The sequence below is a fragment of the Eleutherodactylus coqui genome, chromosome 4 (assembly GCF_035609145.1).
Source record: "Eleutherodactylus coqui strain aEleCoq1 chromosome 4, aEleCoq1.hap1, whole genome shotgun sequence".
Lineage (NCBI taxonomy): Eukaryota > Metazoa > Chordata > Amphibia > Anura > Eleutherodactylidae > Eleutherodactylus > Eleutherodactylus coqui.
Genome location: NC_089840.1, coordinates 221,874,931 through 221,899,832, shown reverse-complemented (window position 1 = coordinate 221,899,832; position 24,902 = coordinate 221,874,931). Strand labels below are relative to the sequence as shown.

At 42.1% G+C, this 24,902-nt stretch overlaps 1 protein-coding gene across 1 annotated transcript in view; it reads left to right on the top strand.

The window, feature by feature from the left end:
* Positions 1 to 24,902, top strand: part of PCDH15 (protocadherin related 15) — a 1,187,477-nt gene that overhangs the window by 527,606 nt on the left and 634,969 nt on the right. Inside the window, exons 14-15 of the mRNA XM_066601652.1 lie at positions 15,872 to 16,065; positions 16,847 to 16,979. Of these exons, the coding sequence (XP_066457749.1) occupies positions 15,872 to 16,065; positions 16,847 to 16,979 (327 nt within the window). The remainder of the gene's footprint in view (positions 1 to 15,871; positions 16,066 to 16,846; positions 16,980 to 24,902) is intronic.

Here is a 24,902-nt window from a genome sequence, read left to right as displayed (position 1 = left end):
CAAATGATTGTTAATATGATCATTTTTCCCTAATATGTCTCTGTATATCTCACTCTCTCTATCGCTCTCTGTCTCTCTATTGCTTTCTCTGTCTCTATATCGCTGTCTCTCTATCATTCTCTCTCTGTCTCTTTATCATTCTCTCTCTGTCTCTCTATTGCTCTCTCTGTGTCTCTCTCTTTCTCTATCGCTTTGTCTTGTGCTTTCTTTCTATCAATCCCTCTCTCTGTCTGTCTCTCAGAATATTTCTCATCAGTGGTACTCTTTTCCCTAATATGATCATTTGTCTCTCTATCACTCTCTCTCTCTCTGTATCTCTATCGCTCTCTCTTTCCCTGTCTGTAAAGAATGCATTACATCAGTTGATTCTTGGCCAGTTGTAATGAGCACCGATTGACAAGCATGTCGATTGACACTCATTATGGAAGATGATTTTCTGTATGAATTCAAATGATTGTTAATATGATCATTTTCCCCTAATATAATAATTTTTCTCTCTATCGCTCTCTTTCTCTCTGTCGCTCTCTCTGTCTCTATATCTCTCTCTCTCTGTCTCTCTGTCGCTCTGTCTGTCTCTATGTCGCTCTCTGTCTCTATACAGCTCTTTCTATCACTCTCTCTGTCTATTGCTCTCTCTGTGTTTTTCTGTCTCTATCGATCTCTAGGTTTCTCTCTCTATCCCTCTCTGTCTTGTGCTTTCTTTGTCTCTCTATCACTCTCTCTGTCTCTATCGCTCTCTCTCTGTCTCTCTATTGCTCTCTCTCTCGCTGTCTGTCTCTCTATTAATCCCTCTCTCTGTCTCTCAGAATATTTTTTATCAGTGGCACTCTTAGCTGATGGCTGTTTTGGCCTTATTAATAGCATGTACATGAATTTTGTAAATGTGTAAATACAGTTAGCTTTCAATTATCTTCTTTTTGAAATCTATTGAGATCTGGGTGCTAAAGGGTCTTAGGCTGCCTTTCCTTGGTTATTTTTGCATTGCGTTCCCCGCGGTGATAATCCGTCCACAGGAAACACAATACACACTTATCATAGCCTTGCTATGGAAAGTGCAGCCCCCCTGTCCACGAGCGGAGAATCATAGCGATTCACTGCTTGCAACTGGCAAATTGCAGCATGCTGCGAATTGCCGCGATTCTCCTTGGCAAGCCTATGTGTCAGATAGGCTCCCCATGGATTGTCAGATGGCTCCTGCTCCCAGGCAGCGGCCCCCATGGCCAAGATCTTGGCCGCGGGATATCGCAACGCCCGTGGACAGGCAGCCCTAAAGTTAAAAAAAGGAAAAATAAATAGAAGAATCCTTTATGGAGTTCAACCACAATACAATTCTATTGCTTAATCCTTGCTTCCTCAAATGGCACATTCCTAGTTTTTGCATACTGTAAACCAGTGGTTAATGAAGTACTATCTGGTTCTTTTTCAAGTAATAGTGTATGCCTCAGGCTTCAATATCCATGAAAACATCAACGGAACAAAATGTAAAGTGCAGATTCAATATTAACAATGATTGGATAGCTGCCATGCAGTTATATCAGTGCCATCAGTATATTTGTCTTTAGTGCTTTGTATATTAAAGTTGCCCAATATATTGAGACTTGGCTGAGTATCTTTGGATCCAAGAGTATACACGGGCATAACTTTTAGTAGTACTACTGTATTGCAAGCTGTAAAGAGATTGCAATTACCATTACTTGGTCTTGGATATGAGACAATGTAATCTCGCTGTTATTTTTGCTGATGTCATTTAATGGTCACCTTGCTTTTGTTGTCTTTGTTAGTCTTAGAATACTTGGCACAGAATGACTAATACCTCTATCTGAATGCACTGCATTTGTAAAACAACAGACGGTGATTGCAAGCCACCAACAGAGCCATCTTCTGCCCTTTACTTTTTAAAACCCAGACTATGTTTATAATTGTGAATTACAGCACTTTTGAACTAACAGCGTTGTTGCCAAAATGTGCCATATTTGGCCTTACGAGAGACATTGAAGGTGCTATCTGGGACTATGACCTTAGGACAGGCCATCAATATTAGATCTGTGGGGTCTCACTCCTAGAACCCCTACTGATCAGCAAACTAAAGAGACCACAGCTCAGCATCCTTTTTATTTACCAGATACAATGTCATCCTGTACATTGTATAGTGGTGGTGTCACTTGAATTGGTGCAGTGAAGAGGCATCAGGAATTGGGAGCATGTCATGGCTTCTTCAAAAAGCTAATTATTGAGATGCTGAGAGTCAAAGTTCCACTGGTCCTATGTTGGTAACTACGCTACAGATAGGTCTGTCTCAAACCTGTACAAACTCTGTCTCAGACAATATCTCTTCTGGCCATGATGGACTGCTTTTCTGTAGAACCTGTTACGTTGTTCCTTGCCTCTTGGAATTTCTTTCCTTAATTGCCTAATTAGCCGCACTTCCAGCTTCCCATATAAGCCTAATTCTAGCATGTCTTGCCAGAATATTGTGTCCCAGCCTCTAGTTTAGGTAGTTACTACTACATCCTTGCCTTCCCTTACAAACTGCTGTGCTTATCTGTGTAACCAACCTTGGACTGTTCCTTCACTTTCTACACTTGCTATATTAAAAACATATGCTACCAGATCCTGAGGGCCATCAACAATTAAGTCTGAGAAAATTCCTTTGAAATGTCTTTCTCAATCTCAATCGACAGGTTGAGTTAAAAGTATCCATATAGGTGTTTTGTATTTTGCAGGTCCGCATAAGTAATACTGCTGACAAATGAGGAACAGCTTGATGTGATAGGGTCACGGTTACACACATCATGTGATGCAGACATCTGCCATATGCCATTCAAGTTATGCACCTAGCCATCTTTTTACCCCCAGCAAGCTAGGTAGTCATTTTACTGACCTTGGAAGGATGGAAGGCTGAGTTAACCTTCAACCGGCTACCTGAACCATACAGGGATTGAACCCGCAACCAGGTCTTGAGCGAGAGCTTAGGACTGCATTTTTGCTACCTTAACACTCTCCACCACAAGAGTAGCCTGACTGTGCTGCAAAGCTAATTCAAATGTTCAAGAAGATGGGATGTGTGGCCGATGCGGCACAATCAGGACACTCTAAAACAGCTACAGATGAAGTAATAGTCACCATGGTTCTGGTGACCCTTGCCAAGCAGTGTCACAATAATCCATTCCTCCTTGGTCAGTTGCATCGGCTATGCAGACCTACAAATCACAAAACAGATCTATGGAGACTTTTGACTCATCCTGTACAACGATGGCTTTAGGAAAGGTTTGATTACAGTATATAATAGATGTGCAATTGTAGCGCTTCCATCATGACGTCATTCCCAATTCTACAGTAGCATCAGTTTACAAAATGATATTCATGACTAGACAAGTGATTGGGATATGTGTTGGTTGGTGTCATCTCTGGAGTTTAAGCCATTGTCACACTAAAATTAGCCATATGCTATGACATCTGTTCAGTCTTGTTACTTGTGTTAATTAAGATTGAGTTATATGATCAGAGGTGAAAATTAGGATTTGGAAGATGAATTGCAACTTAATATTGAAATGCATTGCTTGACTGCAAAGATGTTTAGCTGGGAGTTTCTTCATGTTGCTTAATTAGTGGAATTATACTCTTTGAAAATGTATTGCAAACGATGTAAATCATATTTCGGAAGCATCACAATGTTTATGGTTTATTATTACTTATCACAAAATATAAAAATGTATATAAAAATATATTTTACAGTAATTATAGGTTTCATGACATGAGAATCCCGAAGAACATTTCTCCTAAAATGAAGAAACAGTGTGGAATTGTACTAAGCTTGTATTTTATCATTTACAGTTGTCTTTATCCTACTTGGCGGTTGTTTCAACTAATGGCAGGCATTGCAGTACCTGTAGGGGTCATCAACCAGATTTCCCAAACTTCTGAATGAAATATACAAATGTAGCAGAGATGAGTGTACCTTAAAGTGGTATTCCAGTTGTAGTTGTTTTGATTATTTGTTTATAAAATATAAATTTATACAATTTATATCCTAGCTTTGTTTATGATTCCACTCACATAATTTTCTTCAGTTGACCCCCTGAAAGCATTACAGATAGAGATGAGTGAGCGTACTCGCTAAGGCAAACCACTCAAGCGAGTAGTGTCTTATGCGAGTACCTGCCCGCTCGTCTCTAAAGATTCTGGTGTCGGCGGGGGGCGGGGAGCGGTGGGGGAGAGCAGGGAGGAATGGGGGAGGGGGGAGATCTCTCTCTCCCCCCCCCCCCCCCGCTCCCCCCTGCTCACTCCTGCAACTCACCGCCCACCCGAATCTTTAGAGACGAGCGGTCAGGTACTCGCATAAGGCACTACTCGCTCGAGTAGTTTGCCTTAGCGAGTACGCTCGCTCATCTCTAATTACAGATAGTATGGCCAAATTGATGATATTCAGTTAACAATAGTTATGTGAGTTATGTGTTCTGGGCCAACAAAATAATATCATTGGTTATTTTATTGGTGTGCATTCACCACAGATTTCACCCTATGTATTGCAAAGGGTGAAATCCGCAGATAAGATCCATGGTAAGAGCTCATTCACATGACAGACCTAATCGTGCAAAAATTTTGCATTCATTTACATGGGCAACATTTAGCCAGGAGAGAAAAAAAAATCGCAACTTTTCTTTGCAGCATCAAAAGACCTATTACCTATCTTTTGATGAAAATCGCAGGGAGCTCCCATAGATTCCTATGGGAGCTGAAAAAAAGTGAGGGGGAGGGAGTTTACCTGGGTCCGGCGCTTGTTAAAGAAGACAGCTGTCTCTATTTAGCTATTTAAGCTAATAGAGCCATTCTGCCAACCGGCGCCACAGTGTCCTTTTCACGTTATGCAGTGAATGGGCAAGAAAACGCTAATTCCTTTTGGAATTGGATTGTGACAATGAAACATTGTCACCATTTTTTTTTTTACACTATGCAAACTGCGTGAAAACGCATCGCTCATGGGAAAAAGACCTTATGCTGCCATCAGAGAGGACAACATAAAGATGGTTATAACTTCCCTTAAAATCTTATCCACTTTGCTGCTGCTTTAAATACTGCAGATTTTCCGCGTAGAAATTCTACATGGAAAACGATGACAAACCCAATTTTTTTTTTTTTCATTTAAATGTAAACTAAAGCGAACTCCATTTCCTATATGTGTTGATGCTTTATGGGTTTTATTAACTTTTGCTGTTTTTTATCATATCAAAGTGTATAATGGTGCAGTTGAGTAAGATAACGTCTTACAGTATCTGTGATTAGGAATGAGTTGTAATATAAAATCTATATCTTGCGGTCTGAAAAGCAGTTAACGGTATTGTATAATGAATATCTTCTCCAAGAACAAGTTCACCGCTCTTGAGTCTGCATTTACGTATTCGCTAGTGTTTTCAAGACGATTACTTAAATTGAGGTTTTCGCTACCATCAAACGCATTTCTTTATGCTTGACCTTGAGCACAAATCTGTTTCTATTACATACTGTATTTACTCTTTAACCCTGCTTTCAACGTGGCTTGTTACTTAAAAGGATTACTTTCATAGCTTATACTACTTGTGGTAGATATGTTTTATACCACTACTTGTATTAAATTTATTTTTACCATTTACAGTCACTATATTAAAGAAAATAGATATCCATATTTATTTCTACTAATTTGATAAACAGAAGAAAGTAAAAGGGAAGAAAAAGAACTGGGGAGAATGATGGAGGTATGCATTCTTTACTGTTCTTCTGGATTGGCCCAGAGTGTTCTAAAATAGAAGACGTCGCTTAAGGCACTTTTACATCGGCCGACAGTCTTTGAAACGACTGCACAAGTGCTGACGTCACCGCTAATGTCATCAGCAGTAGTGCACTTAAAAGATTCAGGTGCCGGCGGGGGGTGGGGAGCGGCGGGGGAGAGCAGGGAGGAACGGGGGGAGATCTCCGCTCACCCCCGCCGGCACCCAAATCTTTTGAGACGAGCAGGCAGGTACTCGCAAAAAGCAATACTCGCTCGAGTATTTACCTTAGTGAGTACACTCGCTCATCTCTAATTCTAACACAAACATAACTTTTTGAACAATGGAAGTAATATATTGCTACAGTCAGTACAGATGTATAGCAATACAAACTATGGAACATAACACAAAGTATCTCTTGTTAGCTAAGGCTCATACACCTTTAGAGCCATCTATTTTCTTTTCCTGTAAAATATCCCAGTTTGGAAATAAGGAACTTGAGTGCCCAAAACAATCTGTGGATTCTGCAGCAGGCCTGCTAACAATTCACTAACTCTCTCTCTCTCTCTTTCTGTATGCATACATAAATCCTTGTCAGAGGATGGCCTCACTTACGATTCGATGCGCAGGATGTCCCAAATTGCACTGGCCAAAGTTAGTCTGTTGCTTTATTTGGCCTTAGGAACACTTGTCCCAGTTCATTTTATGAATTTTATGGTGCATCTTTCCCATTATACCTCTATGGTCAAAATACATTTTAGTGTAGGTTCTTAGAGCTGTATAAAACTTTACATAGTCAGTATTCTTTTGTGGGAACTACAGTCAGTAAATTTTTTATCTTTTAATTCAATGGCTATTTTAAAGGGATCAATTAATTTGTAGCTTTGTTGCAAAAATATTCTCCACGTGCTAAAAAGGCATGATATGATGTTAAACAGATAAACAGCACTGATTTAAACTTTCATACAGTAAATAAAACAGTACCAAGACCATGAAGGCACTGTTTATGTGGGACACCTTGCTGACATTTTTATGGGGTCACTTTGTTGATGAGGTTCCCTTAATGGTGCTGTATATCGAAGAGATTCGTGGGTGGAGTTTATATAGAATAGCATTTTCTACAGACTGTTCCATAACTTGTTTTTCTATGAAAATCATGCTTAAAAATGTTACTAACTTTTTCTACAGTAGTTATGGAGACTAGAACATCTTCATGGTAGCAGACAACAAACATACCCTATATAATCTCAATCTAGTGTCACTATTCAATCTGTCCCCTATTCTATGATTGCATACATCAAATAGGTTACGCAGAAGTAGGGGACATGTAGAAGGGAGTATGGCTGCAGGATATACTGTTCGTTGTTTGTTACCACAGAGACACATATACATTATATGAAAAAAAATATTTGCACACTGCAGACAATCAGCAAAAATAAGTTAATACTGAGTTTGCTGAACGGCATGCTGGGAAGGGCATAGGTAAAATAAAGAGCTGCTCATTTAGTAATAACTATTCATTCATCTGATCGAGCCCTTGTGGGACGAACTGTAGCGACGGGTACGACACCGCCAGCCATGCCCATCTTCACAACAATCTCTTCTCACAGCCTTGCACAAGGAATGGCGAGCTATTTCTACCCACACATAGGGCAAAGTCAAATGAGTGTTTATTTGCACGCGCCTAAGAGCGCAAAAAAAGCACATCTAATAGAACCATTGGTTTCCTATAGTGTGTTCACATGTCCGTCTTTTACAGGCGCAAAATACTCGCACCTGCAAAAGATAGGGCATCCGTGTGCCGGAAAGGTCCATGCTGCACGTAAAAAATCCCTACGGGGAGTCCCCTCATCACTGAACACTAGCAGCAATCTCACAGGGACTCCCCGTGGGGTTGAAGGAACCCCCTGCCAGTTGTGGCAAAGCAACGTGATGTTCTCACATTGCTTTCAATGAAGCCAGCGCTGCAATTGCAGCCTGCAATGAGATGCAGGAAACCCCCCGCCCCCCAACCCCCATTCCCCAAAGATTTTCAGGGAAGGGCTACACCTAGAGATGATTTTCAGAGAAGCGCTTATATTTGAAGCCCTTCCCTGGAAGTCACTGCAGGGTTTGCCTGCATCTCATTGCTTTAAACAGGCCAGCGGCAGCAGCGCTGGCCCCATTGAAAGCAATGGGCACGGAGCTATGGTCACGCGCATTTTGCTAATGCGTGAAGTGCACTAAAAAAAAGCTCAACTAACTGAACCCTTACTGAGAACTTGTGGAAAGTATCCTTTAACATGTTGCCGCTTTAATACAAGCATAAATAGAATAATAAAGCACTTTTTCTGAAAACATGTAGTGTCCAAAAACGTTTGTCCATACAGTGAATGTAGATTGGTATAAAATCTGTAGCAACAAAATTACTCCATTGTATAAAATGCTACATTTCTCATTAATATTATTGATATCTTTAGATTGTTATGTAGCGAATTCATAGGAATAAAGAGCAACTTAATATAACATGTTAATTAAATATCTTTCTAGCACATGAAATGTATTATTAGCTGCGGCAAGTGGAACAGATGTCTCACTTACTTCGATAATTTAGCATTTTCTCTGCCAAAGAACCAGCATGATTGCATATGTCTCTAATATAGCTTAAATTATACAGCAATAATTTTTAAGCCATTAAACATATATTTATTGTTCAAGAAATTTGTGCAAATTATATATCCGATCCAGGATTTATGATTAGCTTTACATACTGGATCATGCAACTATAGTATTCCCAACAAAAAATGCTATATAATATTTGAGGTTCTCAATTCCCATTTACACTGCTCAGTACTGCTGTATAATGTCCGCAATGCTGCTGTTCAATATTAGGTCAATCTACAGAGAGACAAAGAAGATATTCTGCTTTTCTACCATATGTTTGCATGGGAGACAACATAACAGTTAGTCTCCACCCACAAATCTAGGAAAGACTGGGGATTAGAAATAAAGCCTGCAGAGGGGAAACCGGTGAAATATGCCACATACATGTGATATAATGACCAGAAATCATATTAGACCTCATGTACATACAACAACTTATTCTGAAAAGTCACATGAAAGTGTGGGTGTGCTTTAAAGAATCATTCACATGCCCCTCACAGATTCACATATTGCCCCCTCAATATGGCCCCTTATTATGGAGATAGTTTTTCCTTGAAACAATGTTTCTAGGGAAGAATACTTGCTGAATGTAACATCTGTGTAAACTCAAAGGTTATTCTGTAGAGTACTGAAGGACCGAATACAACTCTGTGGTGCTCTATTACAGAAGAATTGTTGTAGAGAGCTTTGATGTGGTCATGTGTATGTGCCCTAAATGAAAGCTGTCATCCCAAAAATCTATCTTTAGTTTGTAGCACTTCTGATAGGGCATATCAACTATTAATTGAAGCGCACAAACTAATTGATCCTCAAGGTTCGAAATGTGTCCTGACTGAGAGATGAGGTCTTAGATGGAGTCGGAGCATACCGTTTAGTTATAAAGTACTTGTCCCACTCCATATTCTCCTCTTTGTCAGACTGATCAGTTTTTGGAGTCAACACAAAATGGAACTTTTTGAATTTATTTCTGCATTTATGTAAGGTACATGTTGGTTCAATAAGTTATGCTTGATTATGGTAGCGCTATATAAGCAACAGGAAATATGTAAATGGATAAAGGAAGCAAGCGTTAAACCCTTACATTTCATAACTGGTTGAACTACGTCTGGCAGCATTAACTACAACTTCATCAATGGTGAATGTAGACATTGCTATTTATTGAACCCTATCATTAGAGGGAAGTGTTCAGTACAAAGTAGCAGAACAAGCATTATACCATCATCTAAGGAAATTGCAGTTTTTTCAATATCAGTCTGGAATGGGCTACAAAGTCATTTCTATGGCTCTAGCATTTCATGACAACATAATCATAGCTCTAAATGGGGAAGTATTTGCAAAGGTCGGTAATGTTCCTGAGTGTCTGACCTTTCGAACCTTCTCACAACTTTTATAGAACTTTCGGCTTTTCTAGTCTTTGTGCTTTTGACTCTATTATAAGAAACAAGGGGAATAGTGTTCATTGGACATTACAAGGTGGAAAGCATTGGCATTAGAGATGAGCGAATATACTCGTTTCGACTAATTACTCGATCAAGCACCGCGATTTTCGAGTACTTCCGTACTCGGGTGAAAAGATTCGGGGGGCGCCAGGGGGTGGGGGGAGGCGTGGCGGAGCGGGGGGTAGCAGCGGGGAACAGGGGGGGAGCCCTCTCTCTCTCCCTCTCCCCCCCCCCCCACTCCCCGCTGCAACCCCCCACTCACCCACGGCGCCCCCCGAATCTTTTCGCCCAAATACGGAAGTACTCGAAAATCGTGGCGCTTGGGTGAAAAAGGGGCGTGGCCGAGTAGGTTCGCTCATCTCTAATTGGCATCTATTTGCAAAAAGTTCATGTTAATCATGCAAAAACCAATGGGAAAAAATGGTCTATGAACTCAAGCTCTTTGAACAGCAGAGATTCAGCCAGGTTTGCTTAAAAGCAAATAAAGCATTCTACAATAAGAACATCGTACCATCAATCAAATTTGGTGGTAATTTAGTGTAGGTCCACAATCAAAAGTAGTGATCGTGTAGGAATGCTTTGTTCCTTTAGTATCTGCAGAGTTTTTAGTATTGAGGAAATTAAGAATTTGAATTAAAGGGTCTCAACAACAATTGGCAAAAGTCTGATCTGTAGGGGTCTAACAGCTAAGGCACTCACTTATACCAATAACGGGGGTCCTATGTCTCCTTCCCTCCTCCTAAATGAGAGTGCCCGAGATAGACAAGCACTTGTACTCAGCTATTTCATCACCCCATTAAAATAAATATAGTGGCACTGTGCATGCTCGATGACCACTCCATTTAGTCTCCATGTTACTGCAGGTGGGTGGAGCGGCCCCACAATGATGAGAAAAGGAAGACACAGAACTCTCAGTCTTTGGTTTGCAGAGGTCTTATAGGGGAGTCCCCACCAATAAGACTTTTATCACCTATCCTATGGATAAGTAATACAAATCAATTGTAGTAAAACCCCTGTAAGGGTACTAATATTGTCTGATACTGGTCTGGTCTGTCGATAAGCTTGAACACAATTGGGTTTTGAAATACAAGCTACATCTGAATGTCTAATCGGCTTACTCATTGAAATGAACCTGGGGAAATTGCCGTTCTAAGAACTGTATTGAGCAGTTCACCAAAATTTGCAACTATGCCTTAGAGACAGGTCTTAATGGGGACCGTGCTATGTACTGCATTTTATTCTGCAAGCATAGATATTACCTGACTTCATTCCGGAAAAAAAAAAAATTTTTGTCCATATTTTATAAATTAGGGATTAGCACTGCTGTACTGAACGCCATATCTTACTTTGCTTTTGGCAAAAGGTGGGTGAGTTAGTTTTTAAGCTATAATTATGAATATGGTGAAAAGCAGAAAATGTAGCTCTTTCTATATCTTAAGTTCTCTACAATAGACCATGACTGGGCATGTACAGCTACTTGCCCCCACCCCCCCAAAGAACAGGGAACCTTGTATCCTCTATAGAAGGCCAATGACACACTATTGTATTTCGGCCCCCATTTTGCATCTCTAATATTGAAATGCTTATTGGCCTGACCGCAGGTCTCCTTAAATAAACTTTCAGTACCATAGGAATGTACGATGCTTAGCGTTCAGGTGAGGAGATCCACGGTCAGTCTGGGATGCACTTCCATGTTATGGATGCAAGTCCGGGGCCGAAATACGGTATCGCACCTTAACCTGCAATACAATACACAGCCCATGAAAGTGATTTGCAGTTTTTTTTTCTTTTCAAAAGCCTGTTTTCTAATCCTGGCCAGCCCTTTTATTCTGCAAGCATAGGTATTACCTGACTTAATTCCGGAAAAAATTAATTTTTGTCCATATTTTATAAATAAGGGATTAGCACTGCTGTACTGAAAGCCATATCTTACTTTGCTTTTGTCTTTCACAGCGGAGTATGTAACAGAGAACATTTCCAGAGTATTTACCATCTAAGCAGACGCTCTAATCATATTTGATGCATTTTTTTCCATCGTTTAACAGACAATGGACATCTAATCCCTCTTATCTGCTTTAATTAATACAGCATGTTATTCTATATCATTCTGCTATTGTAATTTTTTATTGTTTTTTTTATAAAAATCTTTGAAATGTATTTTCTATGCCACGCATAGAATTCTTGCAGCGGGACCCGACCCGGCCGTCTGCAGGCGGCCATACTGGATTAGCTGTGTCATAAATGAACATTTCTTCAGTACATCTGAATTGTTTCTTTGTGTTTGTGTATATATACTGTGTCTATATACACACATGGTATTGTGCAAAGGGTTTAGGCAGGCGTGAAAAAAAAGCTGAAAATTAAAGCCCTATTTAGACATGAGCGACATTTGGAGCAATAATCGCTATGTCCTAACACATGCCCATTGTGCACTTTGTTGCTGACTTCAAGCCAGCTTGAAAATAATTGTGCAGTCTTATAAAACCGCACAGTGAATTCTCCACAGCATAGAGCTGACAGTATTCTTTCAGTTGCTATTCCACTCAAGAACAATGGAGCTGGATGCAGATAACAGACCTCCAGCTGTTATCTGCATTCAACGAAAGGCTTTATTTGCACGCTGATAAGCTACTAAGTAGCTACTTACTAGTTTACGCAAAATGATCACTCAAAACTGCCATTCAAGTTCTATTTTGAATAGAGATGAGCGAACGTGCTCGGCCCCGCCCCTTTTTCGACCGAATACCGCGATTTTCAAGTACTTCACTACTCGGGTGAAAAGTACTCGGGTGCGCCGGGGGGCGGGGAGAGGCGTGGCGGCGTGGGGGGTAGCAGCGGGGAACAGGGGGGAGCCCCCTCTCTCTCCCTCTCCCCCCCACTCCCCGCTGCAACCCCCCGCACCGCCACGGCGACCCCCGAATTTTTTCGCCCGAGTACGAAAGTACTCGAAAATCGCGGTATTCGGGCGAAAAAGGGGCGGGGCCGAGCACGTTCGCTCATCTCTAATTTTGAACGAATTTTGAGCGATCATCTTTCCATGTAAATGGGCCTTAAGAATGCTTTCAAAAATAGAAGTGTTAATAGGTTATTATTGTCACTTAGCAAAACGCAAAGTGACTGAACAAAAGAGAAATCCAAATAAAATCATTTCTTGATGTGATCACCTTTTGCTTTAAAACAGCATCAATTCTTCTAGGTACACTTGCGTAAAAATCAGGAATTTTGAAGGATTAGGCCGATTTTTCGTGATGCGACATTGCTGCAAATCGCATGTATGTGAAGCCCATGCTTTCCAATGGGTTCCTTCACATGAGTGATGTTTTGTAGGCTGCTACATTTCAAGGAAAAAAAAATGCGGCATGCTCTATACAGCCATGATTAACTATGTTTTGTAGCCCATGTTTTCTTATGGAGCCTTCCTTTGTGTTGCAATGCACGAAACTGCAGTTTTCTTGCCGTGCGATGCAACTTTTACAGTAGGAAATCCTACTTTTTGTCCCGTGAATAAGCTCTAGCTGCAGTAAAAAAAAACAAAAAACAACAATACATCTCCTAACAGGCACTGTGCGCTCCACCGCACTTCTCCTCTGGCATTTCGCAGCACTTGTTTGTAGTCTTCAGCCACCACTTCCTGGTCAGGGGGTTCAAAAATCCCACTCCAGGAGGTGCTGGCTGTGATTGGTTCTTGAGCTTCACAGCTCAGCCAATCACTGCAGTGCTCGATAAACCAATCACAGCCATTCAATGAACCCCCTGACCAAGAAGCGCTTGCTGAAGACTACAAACAAGTGCCGCAAATCAACCGGAGGAAAAGTGCGGCAGAGCGCACAGTGCCTGTGCCTGTTATGTAATGTATTGTTTTGTTTTTTTAATAAACTCATTTTGGGGTAGGGATTATAGTTTAAGCTCCCCCGAAAATCACAGCAAAAGAGCGCTACAAAGTCGCGTGACTTTGTAGCACCATAAAAACGCGATATCGCTGTGAGAAAATACAACAATATCACACAGAACATAGCTGTCGCCTTTGTGAAAGGGGCCTTAGGGTGGTTTCACACGGGCGAGAAAATTGTGCGATTTGCACCTGCTGCGATAGTCAGTAAAAAAGGAGAATATAAAACCAATGATTTACAATGGTTACATTCCCATGCTTTCACTGATGCGATGTTGAGAGGATAAAAAATCGTGGCGTGCTCTATCTTTCTGCGATGTGCTACTTTTTATCTCCCACGTATTTCTATGGAGGCTTCTTTTTATCACAACGCTACAAGCACGATTTTTTTCTACAAAAACATCACTGATGCTCACAAAACCCAGTGAATAAAGATGCGATTTTGCAGCAATTTTCTTGCAGCAAAATCCTGATTGCCCATGTGGAATTACCCTTATAGACAGGTGCATGATTAATCAACTACACCTAACAGGTGATGGTGATCAGCATTTTTATGCAGGTTGGAACACAGTCATTACCTAAAACAGAAACAGCTGTGTAGGAGGCTTAAAACTGGGGGAGGGACAACTAAACTCTGCTACAAAGGTGAAGGTGTAGAAGACAGTTTAGCATCAGAAGTTATAGATCATGGCAAGACTGAGCACAGCAACACGACACAAAGTAGTTATTCTGCACCAGCAAGGTCTCTCCGAGGCAAAGATTTCATAGCAAACTGGGTTTGCAATGTGCTGTTCAAGCACTTTTGAAGAATTAGAAAGAAATGGACAATATTGAGAACCTAGGGCACATTGGTTAATCAAGGAAACTTAGGACAACAGATAAGACACATCATGCTTTCTTTCAAAACTAGAAGATGTCCAGCAGTGCCATGAGCTCAGAACTGGCAGAAATTAGTGGGACCCAGGTACACCACTGTTCGGAGAAGTCTGGACAGAAATGGTCTTCATTGAAGAATTGTGGCCAAAAAGCTATTATATTGACATAGATACAAGGTCAACTATGCATGAAAACCAAGGAACTGGGGTGCAGAAAAATAACAGCAGGTATTCTGCACTGATGAGTCAAAAATTTGAAATATTTGTCTGTAACAGAAAGTAGTTTATTCGCCGAAGGGCTGAAGCCCTGATCTCAGCATTATCGAGTCTGTATGGGATTACATAAAAAAAGAAAGATTTGAGCAAGCTAACATCCACAGAAAATCTGTGCTTAGTTCTCCAAGATGTTTGAAACAACCTCCCTCTGAGTTTCTTCAAAAACTGTGAGCAAGTGTAGAAGAACTGTTTTGAAGGCAAAGGGCGATCACACCAAATATTGGTTTGATTTAGATTTCTCTTTTGTTTATTTACTTTACATTTTGTTAATTGACCAGTTAATTTAGAGCCTCTTGTGTTGCAGAGTGTTAGGCAGCAGAATGCAGTCCTAGGCTCTTGCTCACAACCTGAAGTTTGTGGGTTCAATCCCCGCATGGTTCAGGTATCCGGCTCACGGTTGACTTAGCCTTCCATCCTTCTGAGGTCAGTTAAATGAGTACCCAGCTTGCTGGGGGGTAAAAGATGAGTGGGGAAGGCAATGGCAGACCATCAAGCAAAAACAGTCTGCCCAGAAAATGTACCAATGTGACACCTCCCTAGGAGTTGCTTGCACCAGGGGACTTTACCTTACCAATTGACAAAAATAAAATAATAACCCTTCTTTTAAAAAAAACAAAACATTCTTTGCAGCATTTCACCTTCAGATGTCACTTTCCATTGCAATCCTGCTGTTGATAACAATGAGATGAATACTGAGAAGTGATCTCAACAGAACAGGAAGTGTCAGAATATTATGAAGCTCAGCAGCCTGAGTGAAAACTGCAAGATGTTAGGATTCTTTTTCATACAAAAATCACTAAAAACTCTTAAAATATGCTTAGCATGTAAACTTGATTTAAACAATAGTTTATTTTCTGATGACATGTTCTGTTTCGGGGTTTTTTTTCCTACCTAAAAGAAATGTTCTAATCTTAACATCATGCGGTCTGACTTTAAAGTAAAGTCAAAGTCAAAGAAAAATAACATTATGGAAATTAAATGTTTTTCTTGTTGTTTTATCTCTAGCTTACAGCTGTTGATGCAGATGAAGGCATTAATGGTCAGATTACATATGAAATTCTAGCTGGAGCTCAAGGGAAGTTTGTTATCGATCGCAAGTTGGGGGTCATCACCATTACTCCAGGTGTCACTCTGACTGTGGGAGAGTCATTTGCCCTTACCGTAAAAGCTTCTGATAATGCTCCTCTAGCACAAAGAAGGTATGTTTGAACATAATATATGTCTATTATAATGAGTTTGGATATAGGGAGGTTGAGCTCCTTCTCTCGAAACACATATCATCTGTAATGATATTTTGGATTGGCTGGCTACTCGGATTCGGGGCAGGTATGCCCATTAGCCCCATGTATATGTTATTCGTAAATGCCATGGAGTTTCAGAATACACACACTTTAAAGTTTGATTCGGAACATAGTTCTGAGCCAAAGAGGTAGGCCACACTAGCCTTTCCCTGACCGTAGCATATTGACTAATAGTTCTCTCCCTATACACAAGCATGGAGAGGAGCAGTCATTAAACATGCTGCTGGTGGGAAGAAGCCAATGCTGCCTGTATCTTTGACTTGAGCTCTGTTCCAATTAGGAATTTAAAGTGTTTGCATTCTGAAAGCAATGGGCATTCATGTCCTGAGTTCATGCTGCCCCAGTTTCAGGCAGTATGAAGTCACTAACAGGTTTTCTTGTATGACTAAAACTACAAATGCTTTTTGTGTGAGCCTTTTTATGAACACAATCCTCTTGTTGCTTTGCTACAAGTGTCTTCTAGAACTTTGGCCTTTTGCATAGGCAATCAGTGTTCTGAAATTTCTTTCTCAATAGCACTCACATGTTGTTGACATCACAGAAAGCTAAACTCACAAAAATCTTCACTCAAATCTATGATACTACATATTGTCTGATTAACAGTTTTGCTTCAAAATAGTGTTGAAAGTGTCTACTGCTTTTACAGTAACCCTGTATATTTTTCTATTGTTGATTACAGAAGTTCCATTACCACTGTTTACATTGAAGTTCTTCCACCGAACAACCAGAGTCCTCCACGCTTTGCACAATTGATGTACAACTTTGAAGTCAGTGAAGCAATGCGTATAGGAGCTATTCTTCTAAATATGCAGGTAATTTTAAGTACTTTCATTATATCTTACATTATTCTTGCAGGCCTGAAGATGTTTCTTGTAACCTTAAAACGTGTTTTTGTGCACTGCAAAACTTTGCCGAACTTCGTTGCTTCACGTCATAAGTGATGGATATACAAGATAAAGAAAACAATTGATCTGGAAATAGTGATAGGGGGTACAGAATGAGCAGTCACACACAGATTTGTGTGTCTGAGCTGTCTTAGGGCTGGGTTCACACAGGGCGGATTTGCCACGGAAATTCTGTCTGGAACTTCACTGCGGCCGCTAATCCCGTTGTTAGCCAGCCATGTGGACGAGATTTATCAAAAATCTCGTTCACACGGGATGGCAAATCCATCATGGCAAAAACGGCATTCCCCGGCCGCAGTATGTCCATTCTTTTTTTTTTCCGTTGCGGACGCTCTCTCCTCTATGGGAGCATCAGCCACAATGACAAAGCATGCTGCCAAGCCGCTTCAAAACCCGCGGCTAGGTGCCACGGATTTTGCAGCTGCGCTTTCCTGGCGGAAATCTTGCGTTTTGCAGCTGCGGCAAAACCACAAAATTTCCGCCGGGAATACGTCCTGTGTGACCCCAGCCTAAAAGTATGTTCACACATTGTGAATTTTGGTGCGGATGCATACTATATTTTGTGCCGAAGATTTTGTTGTTGATCCGCACCAAAAACCACATCAAAATCCACACCCTTTTGTGCGCATTTTAGTTTCAAAAGCTGTTATTTGAATTTTATATAGCTTAACCCTTTGCAATCTAATTTTAGATTTAGGGTTTCCTAGGAGGTTTTCACTTTCTGCCATTATAAAATAGCGCCATCTGCTGGCTAGAGCCAGTACTGCAGTATGGGATATGCTGGAGAGGCCCCCGACAACAGAGCGGTCAGTAATATACAGTAAGAATACCCTGCCGGATGTCTTTTGACATTGCAGCTGTACAGCCTTCAATCAGAATGGCTTTAGACATCAGACAGTGGATTGGAAAGGGTTAATACAATTAAAGGCTCAGTTTTACCCCTCACACGGGGATCTTTAGAAATAACAGTCGTATAACTGACAGCTTTTGCCAGACAAATCTTTGAACAAATAAACATGTTACAGCACAAAATGGAACAAAAGGTTTACCACTCATTATTCTAGTTGCCATCAGATAGATCTCGTTTATATTACAGATGTTAACATCAACCCCATATGATGTATCTCAAGGAGGTTTCTCCTATGATGTCAGAAGTCATGGCATATTCGGAATGTTTAGATAGTCAGACCATGGTTGCCAAGTCTTGAGGAAACCCTCCATACAGTCCTCCCTCATAGGGGACAGTTGCTCACAGATCATCATTTTGTAAATTCTAGCTATGATGTGGTTTAGATCAAGGGAGGGCTTCAACCATTGAGATGCTATATAAACCCTGTCCGCCATATAAATAAATTGGGAGAGTTTGTGTTGCTGCTTGTCAAACGCGGTCGGCTTATCTGCCAGCAGACAAACTGAGGGGGTGAGAGGGAATGACATTCCCAAGACTCTCGATACCAGGCTGACTGCTTGTCTCCATAGAGCACTTGCCGATGGTCATGTCCACCAGATATGCAAAACAGTACCCAACGCCCCGCAGCCTCTAAAGCAGTTAGGGAAGGTGGTGGTGGTGGGGGGGGTGGGGGTGGGGAGAACCTGTAAATCGTTGTGGGGATGTACTGAGCCCTGCACAGTATCTTCTAAGATGTTTCGGCCAAAGTAACCTGGTGGCTTCCCTTGGCAATAAATGCACAGCAATGGTGCCATCCCGCAGTTGAAAGTGATATGTTCAGATCCTCCCAGCCCTTTTGTGTGGATTTTGGTGCAGATCCACAGCTGATTTCATTCTTTTCAATTGAAGAGGTGAATTCTGTTGTGGATCCGTACAAAAATCTTCATCAAAATCTGCACCAAAGGCACAGATTTTATTGCAGTTTTTGATGCAAAAATTGGTGCGGATTTTGGTATGGATTTTCTGCTACAGAAAATCTGCACCAGTCCTGCTATGTGTAAATGTACCCTCATGCCACTCTCACACCTGTTGATGGCAAAGTGCCCCGATTTCGCCGCCTCCAACAGCGGGTTTTAGCACACCCAATCACTGATAAGGTGTGCTAAATGCCCAAAAATAGAGCAGACAGCACTTAAAAATTGTGGCGCTTTCGAGTACGTCTGCAAGGATCCATTGAAATCAATGGTAGTGTTATACCGCATTTATCGTGCTAAAAAATGGATGTGTGAGAGTGGCCTTAGGATGACTTTACATAACATGACTGTTGGGCACAGAACCTCCCAACAGTTGTCTCAAGACTTATCCCTCCTGCACTTACACATAGGAGCGATAGTCGTTCAGTGAATGGAGGCAGGGCATGCCGGAGATGTCTTCCAGCTGCCTCCATTGACTGTGCACCGACAATCATTCAAAGATGAACGACTGCCTGTTTACACTGAGAACGAACTCGATCACTACTTGCTTAGTTTTAGTGAGCTGAAATAAAGGGACTAGTGACTACTGAGTGATTTCTTGCTCACTACCATGTCGGATCCCATGTTGGTTGGAAGTGGTGTCATCTTGGGAGAACTCTGACTAAATATCTCGTGTCAGCAATTTTTCAGCCAATATTTCTCTTGTGTAAAGCCACCCTAGAGTAATTGTAAAATTCAATTATGGTATGGGTTAGATGCATCTTAAAACATCTGTCCAAAACAGCCTCACTCTTTTCAAAGCATCTAAATGTAATTAAACATTTTGATTAATGTGTATCACATGTTTTCAACACAGAACTACAAGCACTAGACAGCCCCCATTTCCATATTATATAGTACAGTACTTTATTTCAGTAGACCAGTATTTGGTTCTAGCTAACATTTTTAGAGATGTTACATACAAATGTGAGAATGAGAAATCAGCGGGGTCCTTGGGGTCCAACTGTTAGCAATTTCATAATTGAAGGAGACACAGCATTCTATAGTGCCTATGCCAGAACTGCTTAGAGATTTCTATCATTGACAGGGAGCCATCAATGCAGATTTGTCACACATTTCAAATGGAAATGTAATATTAGAGTTCCCCAGAATGGGTGCTGATCTTTGTTACTGTGGCTAATATAGGAAGTTTGGTAATGGTGGGTCACTTTTAAAGGTGACCATATGCCTTAATACGACATATGGGTACACGTTGTGATAGAACATTTCCTTTTAGGAATTATATAATAAGTGTAAAGCAATAGCAATAAGTGTTTGGGCTATCAAATGCTTCCTTATGTGCTGGTTGTCTTACAAATTAGAGACTTAGATTCTAATACCTGAAGGGCTTGTTCAGTTGTAAATTATTAATGGCCTATCCTCAAGATAGCTCATCAATAGTAGATTGGCGGGGGTTTATCATCAGAAGCCCCTTCCAATCTGCCATTCTCTGGGCCATTGTGCTCAGGCAGTAAGTTGATTTCTCCAGGAAGCAGACAGCTACATTCCTACTGCAGTGGCCAGGCTTAGTATTGCAGACAAAGTTCCCATTCATTTCTTTTAAACATCTTTTAATTTGAGTTTTTCTTGCAAGTTGAACACTTAGCGTAGAAAAAAGTCACATTAAATGTAACGTTATCAACAAATTACAATCAAGAAATCCAGAACAGATAAAAGATTAATGATTTACTCCACACAACATCAGCAGTCGTAGTAAAAGGTCATATTTTAGCAAAAACCATTTTGCTTAAACATTTGACTTTATTTCTCAAATGGGATAAAGAGAGTTACAGATTGTGAAGTTGGGGTTATAGCTTCTAATATTATATCAATATAGACATGGAATGGATTAGATCTAGCAAGAAGAATTTATTATTATCTGAACAGAATCTGGGATCCATGTCAGATTAAAACTAGTATGCTTATTATTCTGCAGTGCTCAAAGCTCCTCTAATCTAGCAATTTGTGACACGTTTGTTCACAAAAGTTGCCTTTCAATGGGAAATTGGCCTGCAATACCAAGTCTGGCCACTGCAGTTGAAACAGAGCCATCTGCTTCCTGCAAAAATTTGTCCTTTGAAAATGTATGACATTGCTTTTAAAATAAGCACCATACCTGCTGTCTTTTTTGGCTTCTTGATCTAGGGGATCTTTTGTGGGCTGCCTTTTGTTTTCAGTGACACTCCTGTGTTACGAGTGACCCCACACCACTATTTTTACCAATTTTTGGCAAGAACACAGTGTTCTCCAGATGTGTGGCTGTATTCCCATGCAATATAGAGGACTTTGGGTGCATTGGGGACTTTCTGGAGGGCGAATGCAAAAGATCTTTGAACAAATTATTAAACAGCAAGTATATACAAGTACTTGGATGAGAATGCACTAATTAACCAGAGCCAGTATGGGTTTGTAACAAACAAGTCATGCCAAACTCATCTAATTTCATTTTATGACAAAATCACAGCAAACCATGTCTTATGAGAAACAGTTAAATGATCTAATAATGTTTAACTTGCAAAAAAGAAGGCTGAGAGGAGACTTAATAGCTGTCTACAAATATCTGAAGGGCTGTCACAGTGCAGAGGGATCAGCCCTATTCTCATTTAAAACAAAGAAAGACTGGAAGCAATGGGATGAAACTGAAAGGGAGGAGACAGAGATTATATATTACAAAAAACTTTCTGACAGTGAGGGTGATGAATGAGTGGAACAGGTTACCACGGGAGGTGGTGAGTTATCCTTCAATGGAAGTCTTCTAACAGAGACTAGGAAGATTTAGTGAATCCTGCATTGATAGGTGGCTGGACCTGATGACCCTGGAGGTCCCTTCCAACTCTGTGATTCTAGGAAACTGTCAATCTAGATGATCCAGGCAGGAACTCACCCCATGACTGTGAGACCCATTTTGAGATGAATTTCATACTGTTTTTTTACACACCATGGTATATCAGAATAGAAAGAACATGGCTGCACTGTGTATGTCTAATTTGAGTTCATTCTACCTTTGGTTTGGACAGCAAGAGCATAATGACATATTCAAATAGAACTTTGTAGGTTTACCAATAGAGATGAGCGAGCACCAAAATGCTCGGGTGCTCGTTACTCGGGACGAACTTTTCGCAATGCTCGAGGGTTCGTTTCGAGTAACGAACCCCATTGAAGTCAATGGGCGACCCGAGCATTTTTGTATTTCGCCGATGCTTGCTAAGGTTTCCTTGTGTGAAAATCTTGGCAATTCAAGAAAGTGATGGGAACGACACAGCAACGGATAGGGCAGGCGAGGGGCTACATGTTGGGCTGCATCTCAAGTTCACAGGTCCCACTATTAAGCCACAATAGCGGCAAGAGTGGCCCCCCCCCTCCCAAAAATTTTTACTTCTGAAAAGCCCTCATTAGCATGGCATACCTTAGCTAAGCACCACACTACCTCCAACAAAGCACAATCACTGCCTGCACGACACTCCACTGCCACTTCTCCTGGCTTACATGCTGCCCAACCGCCCCCCCTCCCCCCCACAGCGCACACCAAAGTGTCCCTGCGCAGCTTTCAGCTGCCCTCATGCCACACCACCCTCATGTCTATTTAGAAGTGCGTCTGCCATGAGGAGGAACCACAGGCACACACTGCAGAGGTTGGCATGGCTAGGCAGCGACCCTCTTTAAAAGGGGCGGGGCGATAGCCCACAATGCTGTACAGAAGCAATGAGAAATAGAATCCTGTGCCACCGCCATCAGGAGCTGCACACGTGGGCCTAGCAATGGGGAACCTATGTGCCACACACTATTCATTCTGTCAAGGTGTCTCTGCATGCCCCAGTCAGACCGGGCTTTTTAATTCATAGACACTGGCAGGTACAACTCCCTATTGTGAAGTCCCTGTGGACCGACAGCATGGGTGGGTGCCAGGAAGCCACCGGCGGTACATAGAAATATCCCATTGCATTGCCCAACACAGCTGAGGAAGTAATGTCGTGCTTAATGCAGGTGGGCTTCGGCCCACACTGCATGCCCCAGTCAGACTGGGGTTCTTTACAAATGGACACATGTAGGTTAAACTCCGTGTGCACCTACAGCATGGGTGGCTCCCTGGAACCCACCGGCGATACACAAAAATATCCCATTGCATTGCCCAACACAGCTGAGGTAGTAATGTCGTGCTTAATGCAGGTGGGCTTCGGCCCACACTGCATGCCCCAGTCAGACTGGGGTTCTTTACAAGTGGAAACAGATGCATTTATAATTCCCTGTGGACCAACAGCATGGGTGGGTGCCAGGAAGCCACCGGCGGTACATAGAAATATCCCATTGCATTGCCCAACACAGCTGAGGTAACGTCAGCTGTAATGCAGGTGGGCTAAAAATTCATTTGATTACACTGTAGGCGAGGGCCCACAAAAATTGCTGTATCAACAGTACTAATGTACATCCAAAAAATTGGCCATGGCCGACCAAGAGGGCAGGTGAAACCCATTAATCGCTTTGGTTAATGTGGCTTAAGTGGTAACTAGGCCTGGAGGCAGCCCAGTTTAACTAAAAATTGGTTCAAGTTAAAGTTTCAACGCTTTTAAGAGCATTGAAACATATAAAAATTGTTACGAAAAATTAGATGAGTGAGCCTTGTGGCCCTAAGAAAAATTGCCCGTTCAGCGTGATTACGTGAGGTTTCAGGAGGAGGAGCAGGAGGAGGAGGAGGAATATTAGACACAGATTGACCTAGCAGAAATGTCCCCGTTTTGGATGGTGAGAGAGAACGTAGCTTCCATCCGCGGGTGCAGCCTACGTATTGCTTACGTATCGCTGCTGTCCGCTGGTGGAGAAGAGAAGTCTGGGGAAATCCAGGCTTTGTTCATCTTGATGAGTGTTAGCCTGTCGGCACTGTCGGTTGACAGGCGGGTACGCTTATCTGTGATGATTCCCCCAGCCGCACTAAACACCCTTTCCGACAAGACGCTAGCCGCAGGACAAGCAAGCACCTCCAGGGCATACAGCGCTAGTTCAGGCCACGTGTCCAGCTTCGACACCCAGTAGTTGTAGGGGGCAGAGGCGTCACGGAGGACGGTCGTGCGATCGGCTACGTACTCCCTCACCATCCTTTTACAGTGCTCCCGCCGACTCAGCCTTGACTGGGGAGCGGTGACACAGTCTTGCTGGGGAGCCATAAAGCTGTCCAGGCCCGTAAAGACTGTTGCACTGCCTGGGCTGTACATGCTGCTCGATCTACGCACCTCCCCTGCTACCTGGCCCTCGGAACTGCGCCTTCTGCCACTACCGCTGTCGGATGGGAATTTTACCATCAGCTTGTCCACCAGGGTCCTGTGGTATAGCAACACTCTTGAACCCCTTTCCTCTTCGGGAATGAGAGTGGGAAGGTTCTCCTTATAGCGTGGGTCGAGCAGTGTGTACACCCAGTAATCCGTAGTGGCCAGAATGCGTGTAATGCGAGGGTCACGAGAAAGGCATCCTAACATGAAGTCAGCCATGTGTGCCAGGGTACCTGTACGCAACACATGGCTGTCCGCACTAGGACGATCACTTTCAGGATCCTCCTCCTCCTCCTCCTCCTCCTCAGGCCATACACGCTGAAATGATGACAGGCAAGCAGCATGGGTACCGTCAGCAGTGGGCCAAGCTGTCTCTTCCCCCTCCTCCTCATCCTCCTCATGCTCCTCCTCCTCCTCCTGAACGCGCTGAGATATAGACAGGAGGGTGCTCTGACTATCCAGCGACATACTGTCTTCCCCCGGCTCTGTTTCCGAGCGCAAAGCGGCTGCCTTTATGGTTTGCAGGGAACTTCTCAAGATGCATAGCAGAGGAATGGTGACGCTAATGATTGCAGCATCGCCGCTCACCATCTGGGTAGACTGCTCAAAGTTTCGAAGGACCTGGCAGATGTCTGCCAACCAGGCCCACTCTTCTGAAAAGAATTGA